We start from the raw sequence: 26492 nt of genomic DNA on the forward strand, positions 1-26492 counted from the left end.
CTTGCTAGAGGCCTATGGGAGCAGCTAATGTATGCGTAAGTGACAATTTGGCAGTTCCAACAATCAGCAGGCAGCGTATTTGAATCCAGAGTTTCAAAGCATCAAATGCTTTATATTGTGACTGTTTAAACATGACTCAACCAAGACTGGAATTGTATGTGGTCATAGAAAAGAAATGGCATGAGGAGGCAATTAACAAAGCAGCAGCCTCTATTTTCTTTTACAGATGATTCAAAGTCATGTTTAATTGTGATTCAGCACACTATTCACGTGAAGTCAAACTGCCATTGGTATACACCGTGGGAAAAGCTTTGTGGCCTTCAGACTGCTAACATTAGCATGGAGACAAGGCAACTTTCTCAGCCATATAAATCATATACTGCTTGTCTACGAGGTTAATGGTGATGCTGCTGCTCACAATATCCTAGTCATGGAGGGCATGAATAGAGGTTTTGGTTACTGGGGTCTGTTAGTTGTTCTCCAGCGTAACAAAAAGAGGACAAACAATTTAGGACTAATCTGCTCTACATTCTCTATAAGTTACTCATTTGACCGTTTCCCCCCGGAAGCCAAACAAACTTCAGCAGTAGATTGAGGGACACACTGACGTATCATTTACACTCAAGATGAAAACAGAGTCTATTGTTTCAGGGGCATAGTTAAATTAAACTCATACTGTAAATTTGTGCCATTTATGAATGGAGCTATAATTTGATAAAGGAACCAGGGTCATCTTAGTTGGCCAATGAATGAATGGATTCATATTGTAGTGTTGAGCTTGGTCAGACATAGCCTGACATGCAGTGTCCTTCTCCCAGTCACTCTTTTTTCCAGACACAAAGACTCTGTCTCAAACAGACACATCCATCCACATTGAGAAAGGACGTGGGTCAGGGGGTGGAGTGAGGGTAAGATGTTGTTGTTATGTGGAACCACTCTTTAGTCCAGCCTCAATTCTTACATATTCCACATTCTGCGTCAGACACTGACTGCAGCTTGAAGAAGATCTTGCTCCAGTGCTGGACTAGCATGTGCAAAATTTACCACGGGGGTGTCAGGAATTTCAATCTTTGCTTCCAAAACAGACTGGCAGCGTAGAGGCCAAAGTGGGGAGTGAGCAGGATCCCACACACAGTTTTTTTTTCTTTTTGGGTTGTCAGTATTGCCCTCTTCTTTCTCTCTTAGTGCTCCATCTCCTCGTTGGGGTACGTCTCTCTTTAGGTCGACATCTTCTGGTATGTAAAGCTCCCGTGTCTCTCTTGGTTCAAAGCCGTGGAAAAAGATGCCAGCAGTCTATACACAAATGTTGCTTAGATTTGGAGAATTCTTGTGTGCCAGTGGAAATGCAAGTGGGAATGCCTGAGAAGAATTGAACAAGTGCAGCTCCCCAAGGCAGGGACGGCTCCCAGGATTATGTTGGCTGCAGCAATCACAACAGCTCTGATCTATTTTGTGGTGCAAAGCTCTGGAGCCTTGGCCCTGGGTACAGCATGTTGGGACGAACGCCTGTTGCGAGCGGGGAGAAACAGCAGCTGTGTAGGTGAGTTGGTTCAAAACTTTTAACTGTATACACCATTCTCTTAATTCAAGAAGTGGCCTATGTCATGTCACAGCAGAGAAACAGAAGGTATAAGTCGGTCATCAAAATAATCTTGGCTAAGCAGACAATACAATTCACTGTAAAAGTACAGTAAACTGGCCAGTTCTGGAGTGGGTGTATCTCATGCTGAGTCTAAGATTTTTGTGGGATGCCACCAGAGCCTCTCCCATGACAGCCTAGAGATGATGAATACTGATGTCCAAATGGTCATCTTGGAGAATTTTCTTTTTTTTTTCATGATAGTTAAGAAGAGTGTTTGTCTTTCTCAGAAGTACTTAGTCTTGGGTAATCCCATAGAGGGATTCTTGTCACTCTTCTATGTCGTCCAAAGAGAGGTCAAAAGGTCATAGTTTACTGAAAATTACTTTTTCAGATGGTTTAGTTTCTTCTCAGCTCCGGCAGAATGGATGTGTATGAATATGGGTTCTGAAAGCTGGAGCCTTGTTTGACAAATGGCCCTCCACCGGCCTGAAGCAGCACATACTGTGGCAACAACAGCAGAGTTATCTCTTTTCTAGTCTGCACCATGTTGTTCAAAGATTGGTATTACAACACTGGTCAACAAAGATCCATTAAATACTTGGCGGGACCTAAATGGTCCTCTAAAAAAAAAAAAGAGGTGATGAACTGAAGTTGCATTCAACAACATTTCTCTACATATCCAGGAACGATTTCTCCCCTCAGAAAAACAATGTAAATAACACACTGGAGTAACATGAAAATGATATCCTAATAAATGACATTATATGAATAATTTACCTATATATATATATATATATATATATATACTGTTTATGAATCACAAGATTATACAGACCAGAACAGGTGTCTGATGCAACTGTATCTTATCAAACAAAACCTTTTACAAGAAAACCCTTTCACTAGTACGTTTAAGTTATATTACCAGCATTAAACCAAAACAAACTGCTGTTTGGCCACACCTCCGCCATACTGAATCCTCCACTCTCCTCCAGAAATACACCTCCAACCCCTCTCCACTCGCGCTCGCACAAAGTAGTTATGAATGAGAACGACCATAATTAAGAGCTGAGCGCAAGCGGTGGACATAATTGTCCTTTGCTCGAGCTGTAATCACCTGTGTCCTGCATTGTTGTGTTAGCATGCTAATGTTAGCGCTCTTTAGTTAGCTCGTAGCTTCATATTACACATAAATTGACACAGAATGAGCGTGATCTAAAAACACTTATGTGACATTCAAATAATCAGTGAGTATGTTCTTCTTCTTCTCTCTAGTTCTTGACTAAAACAGCTTTTATACACAAGGGGAGGAGCCGGCCGTCCCGTCCATGTAAACACGGCTCTGACAACAACACAGCCAGCGGGACTCGAGCTTCTCCCTCATTGTAGACAGTCAGGACTCAGAGACACATTCACACAGGAGAGACTTGAGTTCTGCTTTATGTGTAACATAAATCGACCCAGCTATTTAAATATTTCTAATAAACTGATGTTTGTATGTCTCATCTTTATACTGGCTTTGCACTTTGAATATCATTGTTGCAACAGCAGTGCAATATAGATAAATTTGCCTTTTCTTGCTTGTCACCTTTGTTTCTTAACATTTTACTCCTCATGAAAGTCGCATCATTCCTCTGTAATAAATTTTCAAATTGTCTACAGCAAAGAATATCAAAAGCTAAAGTTCAACAATTGCTTGGTTGAAGTAGAGAACTGTCTTGTTCTATGTGTTGTCTTAATGCCCAACAATGATTTCCTTATTCAGAGTTAAATTACTAATTCACAGCTCAACACTCGAACATGTGTTTGTTAGAACTTAAAAAGCTGATATTATTAAAAGGCTTCACATCCATAATAACCAATCATACTGCTGGGAACAATCTGATAATCTAAATTGGGAAATCGATGTTGATATTGATTGTTTAACGGTGCATCAGGAGCCCCTGTTTTGAAAGATTTTGAGACAGAAAAAAAATTAAAATCTATATTTTTTAGTTCTCTTTCGGACCTTTTTGTCTTTATAGGGTAGGACAGCTGAAGGGAGACAGGAAGTGTTGGGAGGAGAGAGAGTGGGGGGTGACAGGCAGTAAAAAGCCGAGGTTGGATTCAAACCCATGGTCGCTGCGATGAGGACTATAGCCTCTTTACATGGGGCCCTGATATAACCTCTAGGTTATCAAGCACCCCGCACTACTCTGTTTTAGTGTAGAATTTGAAATGTTGGTTTGGAAGTACCCGTTTTCCAACAACATCCAACAAGCCTAGTTTAGTAGGTCAAGAACCACGTTGACCAACATGTGAACTTGTCAGTTAATGATTCATAAGGACGTCTCCTAGCAACTGGAAACCACTGGCCATCTTGGGGACATACATTTCATTATGTTTTTTGTCTGGCATTGCTCATTGTTTGCTTCATTCCACAGAGTTAAGAGAAGTATCCATGGTGGCTCATGGCAGAGTGATTACCATGATAGACCTTCCATCAATACTAATCCAGACAGCCAAGATTTGTTTTGGTCTCGTAGCCTGGTTCAGTAACGGGCTCCAAAGTCAACCATATCTTTGTATAATAAAAACGTATTCAGTGTTCCCAACAACAGACATGCTGGAAAAGACTTCCATTAATCCCATTGCAACTTTATTTAGATGTTTGTTTTTTCCTAAAGCAGGAACCTGTGATAAAACAAACATTACTTCAGCCTCCACCATTAGCATGTACTATTATCAGAGTTAAAGGACAACGAAAGGGCTATTTGTTGCTCTGGAAACATGTTTCATTCAAAAACAGCGGCTATGTCTGTTTCAAGATTAATCTCATTCCAGCCATGAAAAGGATTTTTAATTTGACAAATTTTACTTCTACTGCAACATGACTAAAAGAGAAAGAGTAATACTGCTATTGAAATGTTAAATCCTGCCATAGTTACCGTCCTTTCCCCAAGAATTACTGAGTTAAACTGATAACAAGCACATAGTAGCATTGTCACTCTTAGTGCACAATTCAAAATAATACTCAAAGAAATAAGTATGATTATTTACTCCAGTTAGTAAATGTAGATCGAAAAAGAGACACACAGACTAAACCCTCTATCTATTTTACCTATATTCAGATGGAGATGGAGTGAAGGCAATTAATTAATGAGTTGTCCTACAAAATAATTCAGTAACATTTTGGTCTGTTTGGATGCAAAAAGACAAGTTCTCTCTTCTCACCTTTTCTGTGAATTGCGACTCAATAATGTATCCACATAAAGGACCAATATGTAAGATATCTACTTAATTAAATCATAAATTTACCTTACTATATCATCATACATTAAGGAAACATGCTATGTTGAAGTGCTGGTCTCTGTGACAACAATGTGTCCGCAACATTGAAACCTGCATGTGCATGGACTCTCAGGGGCGGAAGGGGGAGGGGATACAGCTCTATCCAATGTTTTGAATTTGGACTGCAGTACCCATTTAAAACAATAGGTGTCAGAATTAAATATTAAATCCTTTAAAGAGGACATATTATAGTCATTTTCCACCTTTTCAAACAGTCCCCCTGTGGTCTAAATGAAACATCTGTGCTGTGCTTTGGTCAAAATCTAGCATGAATCAAGCACCAAAGGAGGTTTGTGACCCTGTATAAACCAGCTCTCTCAGAACACTCCGTTTTGGTGTGTGTGTCTCTTTAAATCTAATGAGCCCCCCCCCTGAGTTTTCCTCGTAGACATCACTCCTTCACTAGCGAGAATAAAAGGGGCCGACCTTCTCAAAAGTTTTGCTATAGGCTGGGGGTGGAGTCCATGGGTGGAGCTACCAGGGGAGGGGAGTTAATTTTTTTTAACAGAATCCCACTGTGACATCACAAGGAGAGTACATTTGAAACAGAGCATTTTTCTCTGTGCTGTTAGACTTATGCAGACCACAAACAAAGGACTGGGTGGGTTTATTTCACATGTTGTGGGTCAGTAGACTCTCAGGTTACCCAAATATATGTTCAACAACACTGAATAAGAGGATTTTTCATAATATGTCCCCTTTAATGTTTAAACAGGAAAGTAACTGTGATATTCATCAGAAAAGAAAATATTCAGATGCTTCAGCCCTACTCTTATTTAATCAATTAAAATGTATTATAAAGGTAGTCGTTGGGACTGAGTGGCAGGTACGAAGGAAACTTTGTTGACAAATGTTGGGCTAGGCCCCTTCAGGGCCAGAGACTATTGGAATGCATAGGATTCATGAAATAAGTGTGATGTTTTGTTTTGTTAAGCTTCACAGCCCTTCTTGATATTTGGCCATGGCAAAGCCATTCATCGGATGGATCTTGATGGGAAAAACCAAAGGCGGCTTGTGGCTGGGGTGGGAAGCTCTATCCTTCTCGACTATGACTTCAGAGATGAGAGAGTTTACTGGGCGGACCAACACACAGGGGTCATCTACAAAGCATCAGCAAGAGGAGCACATAGACAGGTGATTATGTACCTAAAGAGAACTGCTGGAGTATAAAAAAGCCTTTAAGTAAGATCCTTAGTTTTATTAAGTTTGGTCTAAGGCTCAAAAAACAAAATTTTGATTTGTTTGTTTTTTTGTTTTTATCAGAAACTGTACTCATCTGACAAAAATATCTCGGGCCTTGCAGTGGACTGGATTTCAAACAGCGTATACTGGACAAGTGGAGAAAAGGGAAAAATCAAGAGAATGGATTTAAACGGGAAAAATGAAAGAACTCTTTTAAGACACCTAACCCAACCCAGTTCTATTACTGTCGACCCAACTAGAAGGTAATTCAATCTGCATTTCACTTCTGAGTTTGTTTGTTTTGTTCATGAGGGTGCTTCTTTCCCAGATTAAGCAGGTTGCAACTGGGAGAAAAAACTGAACTGAAAGATTAGCTGGAATTGACTAATGATTCTCAACAGCTCATCACATAGTTCAGATTTTCACATGATGTATCTCTGTTACTATAAAGGCTCAATCTCCCTCCATCAGGCATGTCTGGCACAAAGGTGCAAAATGACTGACTGACATTAACATACCCCCAGTCGGTCTGGTCAAAGACGGTTTTATTTTCACTAAGCAGTATGCTCCACCATTTTATGGCTATTTAATAGCAGCGAACTGTTTTTATGCTTATGCTTTGTAACATTATTCAATGACATTACATTACCAAGAGCATATTTTGAATGACTTCCAACTTAATTTCTATATATGCCAATGGAGCACCTTACATTTAAATGTAACATTACCAAAATATAAGGCTTAATGATTATGGAAAATATTTTTGATTAGAAAATGCAAAAATGTTAAATGTTGATGTCAATGGTCACATGTTATCGTCCTTTTCAACAAGAGATGTGAAGTGTTAGATCATGTAACCCCATACAGGAGGTACTAGACCAGCTCTCTATTTAAAGGGTTCGATTATCAATTCATTTCTGTGCTTACCCAGTCAAGATTAAAGGTCACATATTCTTCTCCTCTTCAACCAGTTTAAATAAGTCTCAGAGCTCCTCAAAACATGTGTGTGAAGTTTCTTGTTCTAAATCCACTCTGATCCTGTATTTGATCATGTCTATAAACACCTCTATTTCAGCCCTGCTCAGAACAGGCTGTTTCTGTGTCTGTACCTTTAAATATGTAAATGAGCTGTGTCTGACCATGCCCCCTCTCTGGAAGGGCTTGAGTGGCTCGGTGCTTTTCTCCTGTCCTATTGTTTACGGTGAGAAGGCAGACTCAGAGGGCAGAACAAACACCTAGCTGTGGGAGTGTCACCCACCTGGGGGAGGGGCTACTGCCTTTTGTGATGTCATGAAGGGAAAATCTCCAAACCTGTTAGCGCACACATTTTCTGAAAAGTAGAGCAGGCAAAAGATTGAGAGGATGGATTTTTCTCGTGATTGGGGGGTTTGTAGGGACACATATTAGTTTCAAATCCCATATATGCATTATTTTCAAATCTTCAGTATGAAGTGACATGATTGGAGGCCTCAATATTCTCTACAAAAAACACAAACAGTGGCAACATTACTTTGTAAACAATATGAATGCATTTGAGAATATTTCATTTCAATGATTTGTCAGTTTTAAATAAACATGTTTCAGGTTTCTGTTTTGGCTGTCTGGTGGGATAACTCCAAGTATCCAGCGGTCTGACCTGACAGGACAGAGGAAAACTATGCTTATTAAAATGGCAGAACAACTGAAAGCACTGACAATTGACCGTGAAGACAAAAGACTTTTCTGGGTTCAGTTCGGTCTGCAAGGAGAAAGTGCCATTGCCTCTTGTGATTACAACGGGAACGTCCTGCACATCATGGATCAGCCACTTCGGTGAGCATGTTCTACTTGTTTCACTTCTTTATGCTCCCATTTATGACTTTCTGATAAGCTAACTGGTATAAAGCACAATGTTTTCTCTCCTTTGGTCAGGGCTCAGTCACTTGGGATATCTATTTTTCTGGAGCACTTATACTACACTGATGCTACATCTCGGATTATAAAACAATTAGATAAGAACACTGGTGGAGAATCACTGAGTGTTAACATTAAACCAATGGGAAAACCCCCGGTGGATATAAAGGTCGTACATCCCCTCAACCAACCAATGGGAGACTCCCAATCAACATTTCCAGGTCAAGATTGGACCTTGACTTTTCATGACTTGTATAATATATATTTTACATGTTTAGACATAAACATTTAATTACTTTAAACCCTTTCAAACAGGTTGCAATGAACAGAGTGGAAATTGTGTAAACGTGTGTTCAAGTCTGGCCCAGCAAGGGACCTGCAAGTGCAACGAGGGCTTTGCTCTCAGCAAGCAAGGAACTCATTGTGAAGGTTGGTATCAAAGGCATTTAATCAATTATTTGGAAATGAATTGGCCACAAATTGTTTGTTTCCAGTCAGTTAAAGTGTAGTCTTTAAAATAAATTAAAATGTACGGGTGTTTAAAGGAGCAATATGTAAATCTGACATCCTAGTGTTTAAAATGGGTACTGCAGTCCAAATTCTAAACATTGTAGAGAGCTGTCTCCCCCCCGCCCCCTCCTCTCTAGAGTGGATGTTCACTCAGGTCACCATGTGGTGGACTCTGAAGCTTCAGTGTTTATCCAGCTCTGCATGGGTCTGTAAACCTTTCTGTGTTCTAACCTCTCTCCATTTTTCAAAAGCATCTCCAATATTGATCCTAGTTTGAGCACGTTTCTGCTCGTGGAGCTTATTAGAAACATGCAGAGGCTTTTTAGGTCGGGTACAATCACTTCTATCTGAACCACTTCTCTTGCCCACTTCCATCGCTGCAACACCTGTTGACCTGATAACTGCTCTCATATCTGGCAAACCGAGGGGCGTCCAAAACGGCCATGTGGGGGTCGTCTTAAAAGCGCCTACCTTCTCTGGTCCAAACAAATCCAGAGCATTCAGGAGCAGAATCTAAAGTTAGAAGGAGGACATACTGGCTGCTGCATTGTTGTCAGAGAAGCCAGCACTTCAACATAGCATGTTTCCTTAATGTCTGATCAGATAGTAAAGTAATTTAATCATTTAATTCAGTGTATATTTTACATATTGCTCCTTCAAATGTCCTGCTACGCTTGTATGTACTTTAATTACACAGAAACTAATAATAATTTTTTGTCCATGTATGAATCATAGATGTGAATGAATGCGCCCACTGGAACCATGGCTGCTCTCTTGGCTGTGAAAACATCCCAGGCTCATATTTCTGTACCTGCCCTCAAGGATACGCCCTCCTACCTGACAGGAAGACATGTCAAGGTAAAGTGGAAAAATATTCTGTATTGTTACTATGTTAATCCAGATGTATTTAACATACTATAGTTTACTTGTTTTTAAAAGCCTTTTGTCTTGATTCAATAAACAACCTATGGTAAAAAGAAAATAAATGGACATTTAAAGAATCAGCTTAGGGCCTGCGTCCACAGTCAGTATTTTTTGTGCTGGTGGCACCGTTTTCAATACAAAACCAATATAGTTCAAGTTTTTTTAAGCACTTTCCATCCTCAGCGCTAAAACGCCCTCTGCATCAGTACAAACTGAACTTTGTCACTGCACTCAGCACTCTCAGTTGAATTAAATTCAACTTTCAGAACAGTGCCACGCTCGCCAATGTCACTTCCCTCTCACCAATCAATCAAAATCATGAAGGGGCGGGACTTCTGATATCAGCTTTGTCAACAACACTGGCGGAGGAAATGCAAGTCTGACTTGTCTTTTTGACGGCTACAATTTCCAAGTGTAGAGCTGCTGCTGATACAAGGCCATGACTTCTTTACATTGTTTTCAAGTTTTCTTAATGACATTAATGAGCACTTGGAGATATCTAAAACACACCTAACTGACAGTTAGGTGTGACAGTATGAAGTGACAGTATGCACATAAACGTTACACTGGCATGCAGACAACCGTTGTTGATGCAATCTGTCTGCAACCTAAACATTCTCCTCCCAGGGTTGCTGTGATTGGCTGGTTCCAAGAAAGCAAATATTGATTGCTTGTTCAGTTCAGACCTGTTAAGTTTAAAATAAAAACTAAAATAAAAAAACTAAATACAAGGCAGGTCACCAATCAGACACCCATTTTAGTTAGGGAACATTTGACTTTAATATTGTTAGTGACAATGCCATCCAGTGCAATGATAACTTTTAATGAAATAATGTCACATACTTTGTAGCTTTAATACCTAACAAACATCAAGACTTGTAACTAACATTTAAAATCATGTCAAGCACATTTGTGAATGGTAACACTGTTCTGACTGCTTCCTTTGTCTGATGAGAATTGGCAGTCATTTAGTTTTCATTTTAATACCAAGCTGCAGTGTAATCCTTCATGTGGGTAAAACAGATCCTACATGTTGAATGGTAAATGGACCGCAGTAATACAACACATTTATCCAAAGTGCTTACTCATGTTGTACATTACTCAACCATTTATACACAACCAGTATTTTTGTCCAAGCCGTTCTGTGCTGTAGCATTAGAAAGATTGGAAACATTTAGTTTTTGTCTTTGCAAAGTGACAACACTTGCACTTTCTTTTGAACATGATAATGAATGTGCCCCTAGTTTCACATCGGATCCTCTTCTTCTTCGGGCGTTGAAGGGTGGCATTTGTCCCCCAGACACTACTTTGACCCCACAGAGCCAATAAAAAGGCTGGGTCATCGGCTAGACACACCAGACCAGACATATGTGAGCTGTCAATTGTGTGTTAGGTTACTTAGGGTTTAAAACACTGACACTTTGTCACTACAGGTCTTGTCGTGCTGAGACTGAGGAGCTGTGTTAAGTAGACCGAAGCAGGGTTATTGTGTTAAAGTAAAGGTTCATCTTCATTTGTTTCTCGAAACAGACATGTGTATTTACTGGGCATCTACCAGATATCAGGTTAAAAATGCTAAAACATATTGTAAAGCAATACCTCCATTATTTCACAAAGTCAGATATGTTATTGAGCTCTTCCAACTCAGTCAGTGTCTGGTCACCTCTTTCTGCCTTAATGCAGCTCTGTTGTCTGCCAACAGAACAACACATTCTTTAAATGTGAACAAATACCTCAGACAATTTAATATTTCTGCACAAACATATGCACTGCCGTCCTGAGGGAATGTACAGACATCTTAAACAGCTAAACCCAAGAAATGTCAAAGATTTCTTATCTTTTTTTAACTTCAGTTTTTCTGGTCACTTAATAGTGATTAACAATAATTCATTCATTTTTCAAACATATTATGGACGCACCGTAATCTCTTCTCTTCTAATCTCACAGCCAAGAGAACAGGACAGGCTCACACACGACGAGATTAAATGACGAGGTGACATTTGCAATAGGGAACATATCTGGTCAGCAGCTTTGTCCGTCTAAGCTGGTTAGCAGACAACCTTTGCCAAGGTCCAGGAGGGAACAAACACGCAGCCAAGTAGCAGACTAGACAATGAACGCATCAACAACAGACCGCATGGAGGAGGTGTAGCCGCGTGGCTTGAGTCTTTTTAAAAGTTTTTAAAAAATAGTTCCTGCATATGTTTTCATAATCGATTTTCAAATGTACTGATAATACATTCTTGTTTCTTAAAGGTCACATTTCACCATGTTTTTCTGACACTAACATGAGTCCCTAGTCGGTCTACAAACCGATGAGAAAAGGCCATCTTCTCCGTCTTTAGCCTGCTCCACTTTTCAGAAAATGTGTGCTCAAACAGGCCGTTTGAAGATTTTCCCTTTATGACATCACAAAGGGCAGTAGCCCCTCCCCCAAGTGGGTGACACTCCCACAGCTAGGTGTTTGTTCTGCCCTCTGAGTCTGCCTTCTCACCGTAAACATTAGGACATGGAGCAAGAAAGCCAGAGCCACCGCAGCCCTTCCAGAGAGGGGGGGCGTGGTCAGACAAAGCTCATTTACACATTTAAAGGTACAGACACAGAAACAGCCTGTTCTGAGCAGGGCTGAAATAGAGGGGTTTATAGACATGATCAAATACAGGATCAGAGTGGATTTAGAACAAGAAACTTCACACACATGTTTTGAGGAGCTCTGAGACTTATTTACACTAGTTGAAGAGGAGGAGAATATGTGACCTTTAATGTTCAAGGTACAGTATCGATTTCATGATTTAAAAATGTTGGACTTTATCCCCAAAATAAAACTGTATACATTCAAAAAGGCTGGATAGCTCATGCAACAACTTTTACTCTCCACCGTTGCAGAGATGTTAGTAGTCCAGAGCACAGTACGTTCTTTAACTATTTCACATCAGATTCATATCGCTATCTGCCTCCGTATACCTGGCACATATTCACAGGTAGAGGAGATACCACTCTTGTGCGAGCTAACATTACATCACTCTCACTGTGTGGGCTTTGACTGCGTTCTCCTCACACACTTTCACCTATTTTGACGGAGTGTGAGTGCTGCCTTCATAATTTTTTTTTCACAATGGGAATTAACAGTGTTTAAGAATTAGCTTTTTTGTCCACCATCAGAGATCACAGTGTGCGAAAGTAACATCACCAAGTGTGGCCATGGATGCCTGATCACAGACGAGGGTGCTGTCTGTGTGTGTCCTGACGGGTCTATACTGCAGGAGGATGGACAGGCTTGTACCGGTATGTGTAATAGATACAACTGATTGAACCCACTTAAGATAACAACATCAACTGACTTGTTAAAGGAACAATGGGGCCCCAAACACATTATCTTGCATTATGCAATTTGCTTTAAGGACTAACAATCTCTATTTAGGGTGCTTTATGCTTTACAACATTGGCAGAAAGCTCTGAAGGGAAACTTTCCTGTTCCTGGTCTTAGCTCGGTATTCTCGGCAAAGGAAAAGAAGGGATAAAGGTTAACGGAAGAAGTTAAAAGCGGACGCTAAGAACAAAAGCGGAGCGAGAAGCCGGATGAGTGTTGATCTCAGACTGGCCTTTGTCATTGGTGTGAGGATAAATATCCTTAATTTAACCAGGGACAAGCCTCGTCTTGATTAGGCTTTCCTTTGTGCTACAGCTTTAGCGGCACTTAAAAAAGAAGTAGGGAGGACATATGGAAGAAACAAACAAGCGATGCACTGAACTCCAGACCAATAAGCAAGAGTAAATGTTCCTTTTGGCTGAATGAGAAAGCTAATAGACACTGTAGCTACTACATTATATTCAATGTTAATATAATGTAAATATATTGCAATTAAGCATGGGATCAAAGTGGTCAATCTGAGGTAAGCCTAGCAGCACAGCAGGGCATTAACCTAGTGGCTTTGCATTACAGCTTGACAGATATGAGACAGGTCTGGTAGACAATCACGGCTGAAAACTGACTCTGCATGAACACAGTCTTCTCCGCTGTTGCAGGCTGCTCATCCCCAGACAACGGGGGTTGCAGTCAGATGTGCACACCTGTGACCCCGAGTAGGTGGCAGTGTAGCTGTCTACCAGGCTATCAGCTCCACCAAGACAGCAAGCGCTGCATTGCCTCAGGTGAGTCATAAACAATGGCACAGCAGCCATCTGAGGCTGATAAGCCCTTATAGATATACATCTTCCCATCTTTTCATCACAACACATTCTGTGATTTAATGGTAAAGATTAGTGGGTTATATATGTAAAGCATGAGGTGAGTGGTAAAGCATGAACTACATTACATCTCATCTTGAAATGGAACATTTTTCTTCTTCTTCAGGACCACCGCCTTATCTACTAGTTGCCAATCTAGTGGATGTGAGACAAATTCATCCCGATGGCTCTGGGGATCGAACCCTTGTCCAGGATCCCAGAGGAACAATTATTGCTTTGGACTACGACCCGATTCAGAATCATGTAAGATGCAGTTTTAGAAGCATGAGCTGCACAATAGAAGTGTGTACTCATGAGTCTTTTTAAGGAGATGGTTTTCCCCATTGAGTGATGATTAAAGGTTTTGTAGAAGACAGCTGGTGACACCTAGTGGACACACAGGGTAATGTGATACCCTGTCTGTGATAAATGATGTGCATTGCTTTTTACTTTTTCACAGTTGCAACATGTAACATTAAATGCTATACTGCTTATATATATTTTTTAAATGAATGTATGTCTTGCAATTTTTGTTTTCATGCATTTTGAAGGTGTACTTTGCAAGCACAAGGCAGAAGACGATTGAGCGTGTTGATTTGAACGACGGGTCAAGAGACGTTCTTGTGTCTGATGGTTTGGACTCTCCTGAAGGACTGGCTTTGGACTGGGTCCACCGCAGGATGTACTGGACTGATAAAAGGTGTGTGGTGTTTGCAGTAATCTTGCATGGACATTAGTGTGGCTGACAGTTGTTCTTAAGTCTTTATGTGAGGGAAAAGCAAGGTTAAAATGGTTTCTGCTTTTTTGTGTTACACCTCTGTATATTTTTGTCCTCCAGCCAGGCAACGGTCGACTGCAGTAACTTGGCTGGACTTAACAGGCAAACTCTTGTAAGCAAAGGGCTGGAGGAACCAAGAGGAATTGTAGTTCATCCTTTGGCAAAGTAAGTGTGGCTGCAAACAATATGTGACATCTTTTTTGTGTTTGAAGAGCAGCTTAATATTTCCACCAACTATTATTCAATTTTCAATGAATCTAAGGTAGACTAAAGCCCAATTTCTACCAAGCAGTCCAGGTCAGTTTGGTTTGGTACAGAACATCTTTATTGGCGTTTCTACTGTCAAAAGTTGGAAAGGGTACTAAAATAATGGATCCGTACAATCCTACTTTTTTGGTTAACTTCTGTTCGGTTGCCAAGCGTACAAATCCGACCCTAAAGGTTGAAGTTAGACACAAGGCGGTCTGATGATTGGTGGAAAGAATCTTTACTTCCTGTGCTACAGCAGTAATAAAGGACAAACACAGAGTCATATCAAGGCTGTTTTTGTTTTTGGCCTCGGAGATGCAGACCTTCCTATGAATCATTGATCTTTTTTTACTGTGTCACGTTCTTCTTTGTTGGATTTATTGGCCGTCTACACTATGTCGCGCCGCTGTGATTTGGTGATGTGTAAGGGTACAGTTGGCTGTGAAAACGCAAACAAGATCAGGGTTTACTGTACCAAACCGTACAAAACTATACTGAACCAAACTGGACTGCCTGGTGGAAACAGGGTTTAAGAATGCTTTTTTCTTTACTTTTTGAGGAAGCTGTTCTGGACTGATATGGGGGCCCAGCCTGTTGTGGAGAGTGCCTCATTGGAAGGGACTGACCGTGTTGTCATTGCTAGCACCAACCTTGTATCACCAACCGGCCTGACCATCGATTTCACCGATGATCATCTCTTCTGGTGTGACCAGAGGAGGGGTTTGGTGGAGACCGCTGCCCTGGATGGCTCTGATCGTCGGGTCCTGTTAGAGAACCAAGTAGGTGAGGCTATTGAGACACATACATGTTTTAAGTTTACTTTATTGTAATTCCAGACCTTATTATCCGTTTCCATTCTAAGCGTCATATCAACATGCAAATGTACTTAAGTAATTAAGATGTCTGCAGCAGGCCACGCTCACCCTCTTTGTTTGCTGCAGCATGATGTACTGCACGTCAGGTTTCTGACTACTCCCACTGTTGACTGCATCAGGTGCATCGTTTGAGAGTACTTTGTTTGTTTAGGTTGTTACCGTTCATTTATGTGATGGCCGAGTTCAACACTTTATTTATTGGTTTGGTCCTGATGAGTGTTTTAAAAGAAATAAACTGTGAAGAAGCTTAACTCTGGTCCCTGCACTTTGAGTGGTGTACCAATGCAGAGGCTTTCATTTTGAACCTGCAGACACGAACACCTTTCTACAGTCCGATAAATACGAGTCATGATTTAGTAAAAAGCACTTACCTTCTTTACATTACGGGAAAATGACAGGAATGTTCTCGACTGCACTCTTGCATTTTGAAAATACAACAATTCATCCATTATCTACACCGCTTTTTCCCATTCGGTTCGCGCGGGGCTGGATCTGATCCCAGCTGTCATTGGGCGAGAGGTGGGGTTAAACCCTGAACTGTTCACCAGTCAATCACAGGGCTGACATATAGAGACAGACAACCAGCCATACTCACATTCACACCTACAGAAAATTTAGGGTGCATCCGAATTGTCCCTCCTATCTCCTTTCACTATCCACTTCACCTTAACCCCGGAAGCAGTTAAGTGGCGGCCATGATAAGAGCCGTTCGAATTCTCTAAAAGTTAAGGAAGGTGGGTCAATGCTTCCTTTATAACCTCCTTTAGCATAAGATACACTGGACCATCCTTTAGGAAAGGAGATGACATATGACGCCCCACAATTCCTTGCGGCCGCAACATTTAAAGCGAGTCGCGCATCCGACCGTTCAGGAACATTAACGATGATCGTAAAGTGACTCAGATCATGAAAGAGATAAAAAGATAAGAGACATTTTTATCAGATGATGTTTTATTCAACATATTTCATTCAATTCAGAATGTTTTGTGCATTTCTTCAGTTGTACATTCTTGTCTTGCATAAATGTAACAATTAATTTCATATTTATGTTGATGTTGATTTCTGATTGGACAGGAAGCTGAAGGTTTCACTTTTCTTACTTGTAGCCTGGTATTCTATATTTCTTTTATTTCAATCCCAACCTTGTGGTGATCAGGATTATTTCACCGGTAAGAAGGTACAGAAAGAGTTTTTTAGATGCGTTTTTTGTAGTCCATTTTCTGAACATTGTAGTTTCAACACGGCAGACCCACGTCATTAACCTCCGCCGGCCCGTCGCATTTAATGACGTGGCCTAGTGGAAAATGTGGCCGGATTGTCAGAGCAACAAGATCGTCTTTCCCTAAGTCCTTTATGAATTCTCCTAACATCTTTCCTTGACCTCATGACGTTTTCGTGGGGTTAAGGTAAAGTGGATAGTGAAAGGAGATAGGAGGGACAATTCAGATGCACCCTTAGAGTCACTAGGTAACCTAACGAGCATGTCTTTGGACTGTGGGAGGAAGCCGGAGTACCTGGAGAGAATTAGGCTTAGAAAACTTTATTCACCCCAGAGGAAAATTCCATTCCACAGTCTACCCAGACCATGCAAACATTTACAAACAAATCACAGATTGATCAGTAAATCAGTACTTGACAAAAGATTAGCGCTGGCAAACTGACACCCTCGTGTGGCCTCTTTGAGCAATGACACCCACAAGGGCCAGAACCCACGCATGCACGAGGAGAACATGTAAAACTCCACACAGAGAGGCTCCTGTCAGATGGGGATTCAAAACTCATTTCAAGGGGAGCTCTGACCACGCCTCCAGACGCATCCTAACTAGGACATCTGTGCCCCTTTCATGGCCCTTTTGCCCTACCAGGGGGTCTCACCCAACAGATCAAGAACCACTGCTGTAGATGACTACATTACCATTATTACAAATACTCCAACCTTACCTTAAAACTTTAACACATCTCTGGTCTTCTTTCTTCTATTCTGATTGGTCCAGGTCGACCTTTTGACCTTGCAGTGTTTGAAGACAAGTTGTGGATATCTGATTGGGAGCACCGGCAGCTGAGGAGCGTACACAAGCGTACTGGGAAGAACCTGCAGCGTATCCACGTCAACATGGTCCAACCAGCATCCGTCGTGGTGGTTCATCCTCTTTCTAAACCAGGTACAGACACGACGAGGATTGATCATAATTGAACAAGGAGAGGAAGGATTATAAAATGATACACGATCATAGTTATACCCTGCTGCCTGTGCATGTGTCAGAAGATTTTTTAATTTGGCTGTAGAGAGTTTGAGATAAATGCTCAGATTTTGTTCGCTATCAAAAGTAAATAAGTACAAAAAATGCACTAATCCTTTGGTTAACAATTGCCACTTTGTGCCTCATGTGAAGGTGCCGACGTTTGCCTCCACCTCAATGGAGGTTGTGCCCAAGTGTGTGAAAGCAAGCTGGGATTGGCCCACTGCTCCTGCCTATCACGCTACGTCCTATCAGCAGATGGAAAGAGCTGTTCGCCTGCCGACGCCTCCAACAAGACAGCAGGTGATTCATTTGAAGATAAAATACTGCAACATTGCATTCACTTTTTTCTACAAGCTTTGACCGTCTAACTGTGTGAATTTTATCATGCAGAATCTGGAGACGGAGAATCCAACGATTTAGCGTCCCTCAAAAATAAAACATTCAACGATGAGAGCACACCTGGACAGTCAGACTCTGATGTGAGCAGTGAGCCAGCTCTCTACACGGACAAGATGGTTTCAGGTAACAGTTGACCCTTCACACTGAATATCTGGTAGCTCTCTCTGTTCTCTAACTTTCACTAAATGTTATGGTTCATGTCCTCTTTCCTGTCAGACCAGAATGAGTGCTACTCATTGCGCTGTGATGTAAACGCACAGTGCCTGCTCATTGCTGGCAGCCCAACCTGCTCGTGTGTGGAGGGTTTTGCAGGTGATGGCCAGTTATGTGTGGGTGAGTCAGTCCATCTGTTTTAGTACTATAAAAAGGCTAAAGTAACATATCGTGAAGAAAGATTACAAATAGTGCAGAGTCACGTTAATTTTCTCAACTGCAGCAGTTTCGTATTCTACATATTCATATCGTCATTAACTCTGCAGAACAGTTTTAAGTGTAAACTAGGTATTTCAAGATTGTGCAAGATTCATGTGATGGATGCAATAAAGTACCCAAGAATTTGCCCAAGAGGAGTTTAAGTGAAATTCTGTATCATCATTCGTTCCTTTGTTTGACTGAAATGTTTGAAAAAATTAATGAAAGCTCTTTTTTTTTTAGCTGAGGCTTTAAAATGTACCAGCAGATCTGTAAACCTTCTTACTGTTCATGTAACTGTCCGTCTGATTTTTCTTTTTGTTTCAGATATCGATGAGTGTAAACAGGGAACGCACACCTGTGGCAAAAACGCAGAGTGCCAAAATAACCTTGGAAGGTATCAATGCAAGTGCCAAGCTGGATACCACGGCAACGGGAAGTCATGTCAAGGTGTGTCTGCTTGATTTACTGCATGTACAAGTTTTAGAAGAGGGGGGTCGCGAGAAGCCTTCCAAGAAAACCAACACCATTACAGTTAAAAAGCTCTATACAAAAGAAGTCCCGTTTCAAATAAAACCACATCATTAAGGGAAATGAAAATGATACTCGTGTATAAATTACTTAAAATGTAAGTTTGCACGTGAAGCAACAGTGTAGGTGTGTGCTGCTCTTTACACAGATGAACACACCTGTGTGTCTCTAATGTCTTGTGTGTCCACTCAGTGCTTAAGTCTAATTTTAGGGTTTTAGGCAGTTTTATTATTTTGTGTTACCAATGTTTGGATTGGTCTATTAGTTTGTGTGCATCATTGCCTTTTACACCCTCTCTGGCACCCTTATTTTGGGGGTTGCAAGCTAAAAAGTTGGGATCCCCTGACTTAAATAACTGTATATTGCTGCAGCTCAACATGTGAACTAGTTACAGTGCTGCCGTATTGTACATCTGTCTCATTCAATCTAATTTTATCCCGACTCCACTCTAGAGTTGGAGACCACATCGCCGTCGGTGACGACCGGGAGCCCTGCTGATGTCACCACCCTGCACCACAACAGTAACTCAGTCGAGAGTTGCCCCTCCACCCACGAGTCCTACTGCCTGTACGAGGGCGTCTGCTTCTACTTTCCTGAAATGGAGTCCTACGCTTGCAAGTCAGTAACACCCACACTTTACCCCCCTTTGTATAACCCTTGACCTCCAATAGTTTGCATGCTGACCTACAGACATAAAGTCATTATTATTATTATAAACTTCCTGCACACTGCCAGCTTCTATCTGCTAATCTCTCATGGTAGTTACAGCTCTCCAACAGCAGGTGTCACTATTTTCACACGATTAAACCCACCTCCTCATGACAGAGTGGTTGAAAGAGTCAGGACCCTAATCTTTTTTATATTAACACAATTCATTAAACATTGGACTGAGATGCAATGGTTATACTCTAACAGTTGGTCAGTGGTGTCATTATTTCATTTTGGGAACACTATTCCTGCAAAAAACTGTGACTTTGTTCAATCTGTTGCAGCTGTGTGTCAGGCTACTTGGGCGAGCGTTGTCAGTTCAGTGACCTGGAGTGGTGGGAGCTCCAACAGGCCGAAGAGGAGAAGCGAAGAAATGTAGTCATCGCCGCCTGCATGGTGGCCCTGGTATCCCTGCTCTCCATCGCCGCCTGCGTCACCTACTGCTTTGGGTGAGAGGGGAGAAGGGGGAGGAGTTACAAACGGAGGTCCATGAAATATGATAAAACACAAAGTAAACCAATAAACTAAAAAAATCAAGTAATTGAAGAATGTACCTTGCTTGGAAACAGTGACACGCAGTACCCCCAAAGAAATATCTATGTGGACATTTTATAACATCCGATTATGCCCTCTTAAAAGACATTTAACTACCCCCAAAGCATGAATTACTAATACAAATTTAACCTGGTAAGAAAGGGGTAAACAATGGATACCAGGCTAAAAGTAAAAAAAAGTATATAGCAGACAGAAATAAACAACGATGATACCAAACGACCTCGAGGAAAACCCATCCAGCTACAGTTATCAAACAGAGTCTCATGGTCCTAAAGTGTTTCAAAGGGCTTTCAATGTGAATACAGAAATGGAAAAAAACTAGGAAGAGTTCGATTAGATACATGATCATATATTTCGATGTATTTTCTGGTGTATGCATTTCAACCACCGTGCATAAATAAGCTCTGTTATGTTTACTCTTCTGGCTGGAAGCTTGAGACGGCACAGATAGACAGCACTGAGAGCTGTCTATCAAACGCAGGGTGGTATGAGCCGTGTAATGTTGGTGTCTCGGTGTGACCGCGGGGGGTCATGGTGCAGATCACTTGTAGAACGAACGGCAGCATTCAAACCCTGGTTAGCTGAGTGAGGGGCGTTCGTACACTACATAGAGAATCCCTCCTCCCTCTTATTTCCACCTGAGCCGTCTCTAAAGAGCTGATTTGTTTTATGGTTGTTTCTCTGCCTTATGGACAAGGCTGTTGGCAGTCTCCACTCTTTTGACTCTTAAAGCACAACCTCCCCCCCCCTCCCCCCCCGCGCTCCTCCTCCGACTACATCCTAATGTTCCCAGTCCGGCCTCCCCTGTGGAAGTGGCACGCTTTCAATTACATGCTTGGTTTAGCTTGTTCTACAGCAATTACACATAAAAATAGGTCATTTCTCGGCTACAGAATGGAGCCGCTGAGGTATGACCCCGGTGGAAACGCTACATGGCCGCCAATAGCTCTGCCTCAAATTGCCTTCTGCACTTGAGTGCGAGTGCACTTACACAGTTCGTTCATTTCCTCTGCAACACACACACACACACACACACACACACACAAGTAAAGTATCAGACAGTGTACAGCAATAAAAAAAAACATGCAAACAAATCCCGTTTATGCTTTTATTTTGAATTTTCGTGCTGTCCTAAGTTAAGGGTAATTTGCTTCCTGCTTTTATTTTGAAAGAAAATAAAGAACGTATGGTCGATCTTAAGTTCACGACATCATTTTAACCACAGAAAAAAGGAACTTGTTAAGAATTGAAAAATAAATTCAAACAGCTAAAGGGAGCGGTTTAAAAAGTGAAATGTGTGATGTCATAAGGGGGACTATGACTTTGGACTCGTCAACTGAGGCGTCCGGGAGCTTTTTAATTTGAGATGAGACATTCAAAGACGCAGAGGTGTCAGTTCTTTTCAAGATTATTGCGAATTTAAAAAATCAACGCCTTAAATGCATCATGATTAACGCCAGCGTTAAAATTCACGCTGACAGCCAAGTCTGACCGGTGTGTCTCTATATGTCACTGACTGGTGACCATTGAAATGCCAAATGACAGCTGGAATCAGCTCCGCCCTTGACCCCGAACGTGAAAAGCAGTTTAGATAATGGATGGATGGATGGATGGATGTTTTGGTGTTTACCATACCATACGTGTACGGGGCATTACTCTGTCAACACATTATTCTCAGGTTGATTTTTTTCTACCACGTTAAATTAGAATGGATAATATTTCAGCCACGTCATCACCTCGACCATGAATCGTTAACCATACCATTTATTAATCCCTCAGTTGAGTTAGTTTGACCCTTGGATTTCATGTGTTTTTTCTGTCCTCTGTGCAGAACGAGAAAGTTCTTCCACAAACAACCCTCGGTGGATAACGTGAGCGAGACCAGCGTGACGGATGAGAGCTCGTCAGAGAGCACCACCACCAGCGTGCCCCGGGTAAGAAAATCATCATCACGCTCTAGATAAATAAATATAATGAAAAACAGTCCTCCAACGGACCAGAGAGTCAGTCAGTCAAAGTGGACCCGTGTGCTGAGAGAAGAGAGTCTTACGTCGAGGCTTGAAGCCGACTCGTTAGATTCTTGGTTTCAAATCGGGAAACTGACGGCGTGATTTACAGAACATGCTCTTTAGCGCCCTCTGCAGACTTTTCCTGGAATTACTTCAACATACGTTCACCTCGTTTCAGCGTGATAGGTCAACTTTAAAAATTCTTCAACACAAGACGACAGTCCAGACTTCAAACAGATGTGGTCGATTGAAGTCGTGATGTCACTCAGATTTAAGCAACAGAAAGAGAGATGTTTAATAATACTAATAAACTTTCTAATGGACTCCTTCATGAACTTGCAGTTCTACATGGTGGTAGAAAGCGGGTTGGAGGGAATGGTCATCCCTGCCATGGGCTGTCCCAGGAGAGCTGTCTGTCCCTCCTGCTCCTCAGAGACAAGTAACAGGAAATCAATTTTAAAACCTTCATTCATCTCTGCAGACAGAATTGTAAATTCTAATTGTTCCTACATACAACTACGATAAATCCACCACTGTGTGATTTCAATATCTACATGTTTGTTTGTTTGTGTTGTTTCCCCAGCTGACAATGATGTGACTGAAGAGTCAGGAACATTTTCCAAACACAACCAAGGGTACGAGTGCTCAATGGTGTCAGCGGTTGCCATGGAGACCACGGACCCCACTGCCCTTCACTCTAGTAGTCCATCATTGACGAGCTCATTCACCTGCACGACTTTCAAGCCACCGCTGACTCTCTCACAGACACCCAGCCCCGAGACCCCCGCCGCCTCCTAGGTCTTCTCAGTGAGGCCGACGCAAAAACATAAACACATTTAAAAAAACTATGGTTGTCTCCATACCAGAATTTTTTTGTGAATATGTAAATAATGTCGTTCAATGTTTCGATGCCACAACGACAAAAAATCCTAGACTTGGTTTTATCAGTCTCTCTTTAGGTTGAAATATGACTTTTTTTTTTAAAGCTTCTTTCCCTTTGATATTATCAATCGGTAAAAAAAACAGAGATCGCACAATTGCCCCCCCCCCCCCCCCCCGTCTCCTCCGCTGGTCTGCGTTCACATTAGCAACATTGTCCTGTTCCCCGAGTACACTTTTGTATGAACACAGTCTGATACAGGAAGTGGCAGTATGCACATAGCTGGTTTGTGAATCCACCAAGAAGCAAAAAGAAGAAGTAACCATGGCAACCACTCGAGGGCTGAGTCCATCCTGCTAACTGTGGATGTTTTTGTTATTTCTGAGACGCTGAAACCGACCCTCTTCCTACTACCACATGTACCTCGCAGCTCAGAGGAGGAAACAGGCCCGGGCTGCGCTGATACGTATTTTGAAGCGACAGGAGGTCATTAAGAATCATGACATATAGCGGTCCACTTCCTTGTTTGAGCATGGTTGCGTTCACATCCCACTGCAGACTGTACTCGAGTACACATGAATCAGGCCCAAGACCACCTCTTTTAGTCTATTAACGTGTTTGTAAAAGTTTATGTAGCAACAAAGATTTAAATAACATTTTAGAGGTAAGATACAATCAGAACCAACACAGCTTCCCCCATCACAGGATGCATTAACTAGATGTGATGTAAACCGTATACAAACTCAAAATTCTCCGTACATCTTCACAGATAAACCTACAAGGATCTTCTATCACTCAGAAATCAATTATTCTGAAGTGTCTTGCCTTAACTCCATCAAAGAGCAAATGTATAGCCTTCAATGTTGTAGTTTCCGTCTTCTGATTTTTACTCCTGTTTTGTCTTTCTGTCACGTGTTGTGTTTGTCACGTTACTGCATCACCTAATAAAAAAAGAAAATACTCCATACATGTGCATGATCATATTTTAGGGAGGAAGCGCTCATGTGCAACGACACAAACATGGACACTGTGATAATGTTAGCAAAGAGTGTATTTATTTTTATACAGAGATCTAGCTTTACTTGTTCTAACGCTCTAAGAAGGACTGAGCTTTTAGAAATAAGACGAGAGTGAACGGGACAGCGTGGCTGACTCAGTGATGATTGATCGCACACGAGGCTGTTTGGTGTGGAGAAAGAAGATATCTCACTCAGATAGCTCACATTTTATTTCTGTCAGATTTCTAAAGCATTAAGAGTTGTATCTGTCCAACAAGCTAATTACAGATTAAATAGAATTAAAGATTATAATTATTTGGAGAACACATGCGACATCCAGCATTTATATTTACACTGCATCTATCTCTGGTTATGTAGTCTTTTCAGAATCTTTGTGCAGTCACTGAAAATATGATGTAGCAAGATGAAGCTTGTTTTTCTTAAAATCAATAAAATTATATTCACAAAAACATATTTGACGTTTACCTGAGCTCAATGTAATGATTGAAAACTTCTGCTTCTACTCAATCACTTTCTTAAATACCTAGCCAAATACCTTTTTCTAATAGCATTATATTCTTATTAAAGGATGATTGTAGCCATTCATAGCTGGATTTATCTGGCTTCAGCCCATCACTCGTCTTCACAGCTCTTGCGCTTGCTCCGTTGATGATGCTTTTCTATCCTCCACCAAATCTAACGCTCTACTGATGTTGGTACCACTGCTGCCACCCTCCACCTCCACCACCACCACCACCGCCTTCTATTTCTATCTCTCTCTCTGTCTGGGACTCGGTCTCAAGGTTGACTGGGAATTGTTAATAGAAGGACCCACCAGCTCTTTGTTTCGAGGCAACGGCAGAAAACAAAGCACTTTAACTCAAAAACCATCAGGGGCCACATCGATATTGATTTTCCTGGCAGGACACACTTATCTATATATTGGTCTCCATTAGGGCTAACAGATAGGTTAGGGCACCACTCTAAACAGAAGCACATCAGCCTTCAAGTAAAGATGAAATTGGGTCCAGTGTCAATTTATCTTGTATTACTGCTCAATTGGGGCAACAGGGGGCAATAGAGTCACTGACACTGTAAGTAACAGAAGCCTCGAGGGGTTTCAGTGTTGTGTCACTTTTGGAGGTGAATAAATATACTTGATTGGTGCACTTAGCTCAAATTAACACAGACATACCTATCATTAATACGCCATTCAAACTCAGCTACACTGATCATGCAGTGGAATCAACACCTCCTGAAAAAGGAGCGGACTGAAGCCGAACATTTTGAGGGTAAAATGAAAGGCGGTTGTTGTCACATTAACTTAAATCGTCCTTTTCTCCACATTTCACTGTTTTGACTTACAGACTGCTAACAGAGACAAAGAAAAAGATAGCCCATGTCCTTTGAATCCATCAAAGTAGACTTTAGGAAAAGCTAGGTAATGTTGTTGTATTTGGTCGCCCCTAACTAAGGTTCCAGTTCAGCGTTCAGGTGTATTAAATAGGTGGTGACTTAGTCTCAATGCAGATCGCCCATTGACGATCTATCTCCCTTCCTCGCTACAAATACGGACAAATAATGTTCAATCCAGATCATCAAGAAAAGGGGATTTTCTTTAACAGAATCAAAACCACAACGTTGTGAATAATGGCTGTTTTGGTCTTCACCATTCTTTTACTATATCTCCCTCTATCCCATTGTCCATGCCCAACAGTTTCTGCAGACGGCTATTCCTCATGAGTCTGGTTCTGCTCGAGGTTTCTGCCTCTCAAAGGATGTTTTTCCTCTCCAAATGTTGCTTAGTGGTGCTCATCATGTGGGCCACCACCCCGAAATGGATGGAAGGGGAAATTAACATGAAGATAAGCTAAACTTTATTGTCCAAGTGGGAAATTTGCCTTAGACTACACCGTGCTCTGACGCAGTAACCAACATGTAAATATGCCAGACTGTAGCTGTAGCTATAGCTGTAGCTATTTCCAGCTGTATCCCCTTGGTAGGTGTGTGGTACACATGTATACACATCCAATGAGGATGAGAGCTTTACTGTTTGCTTCAGATGTAAATACTTTTAAAAAGTCTTGTTAAAGGGTTTGGGGCGAGGGGCTGAACGTGACAATTGTGGTTTTCAACTTTCTGAGGAATGGAAGATTACAGACAATTCTTCAAAAAAAGTCTGAAACGTACACGAGTAACAGTGTCACCATT

General features: G+C 41.4%; 1 protein-coding gene across 1 annotated transcript; it reads left to right on the forward strand.

The window, feature by feature from the left end:
* The first annotated feature begins 991 nt into the window (after positions 1–991).
* egf (epidermal growth factor) lies at positions 992–24753 on the forward strand. The gene is made up of 23 exons (XM_065959051.1): positions 992–1540; positions 5844–6043; positions 6173–6354; positions 7676–7903; positions 8003–8205; positions 8300–8413; positions 9230–9352; positions 12581–12703; positions 13445–13570; positions 13773–13909; positions 14197–14345; positions 14484–14588; positions 15232–15455; positions 17542–17709; positions 17941–18090; positions 18181–18312; positions 18406–18522; positions 18928–19050; positions 19584–19749; positions 20124–20288; positions 22226–22328; positions 22746–22842; positions 22987–24753. The coding sequence occupies exons 1-23, from the start codon at positions 1414–1416 to the stop codon at positions 23199–23201; spliced, it is 3477 nt and encodes a 1158-aa protein (XP_065815123.1). The 5' UTR covers positions 992–1413; the 3' UTR covers positions 23202–24753.
* The last annotated feature ends 1739 nt before the right edge of the window (positions 24754–26492 follow it).

This window comes from Labrus bergylta, chromosome 9 (assembly GCF_963930695.1).
Source record: "Labrus bergylta chromosome 9, fLabBer1.1, whole genome shotgun sequence".
NCBI classification, from domain to species: domain Eukaryota; kingdom Metazoa; phylum Chordata; class Actinopteri; order Labriformes; family Labridae; genus Labrus; species Labrus bergylta.

What these genes read in the sequence shown, in the direction of transcription:
- egf (XM_065959051.1), top strand. Translation starts at nt 1,414, where the DNA reads ATGTTGGCTGCAGCAATCACAACAGCTCTGATCTATTTTGTGGTGCAA. An exon ending in CAAGCGCTGCATTGCCTCAG is followed by an intron (nt 13,571 to 13,772) that starts GTGAGTCATAAA and finishes CTTCTTCTTCAG; the next exon opens with GACCACCGCCTTATCTACTA. An exon ending in CACGGACAAGATGGTTTCAG is followed by an intron (nt 18,313 to 18,405) that starts GTAACAGTTGAC and finishes CTTTCCTGTCAG; the next exon opens with ACCAGAATGAGTGCTACTCA.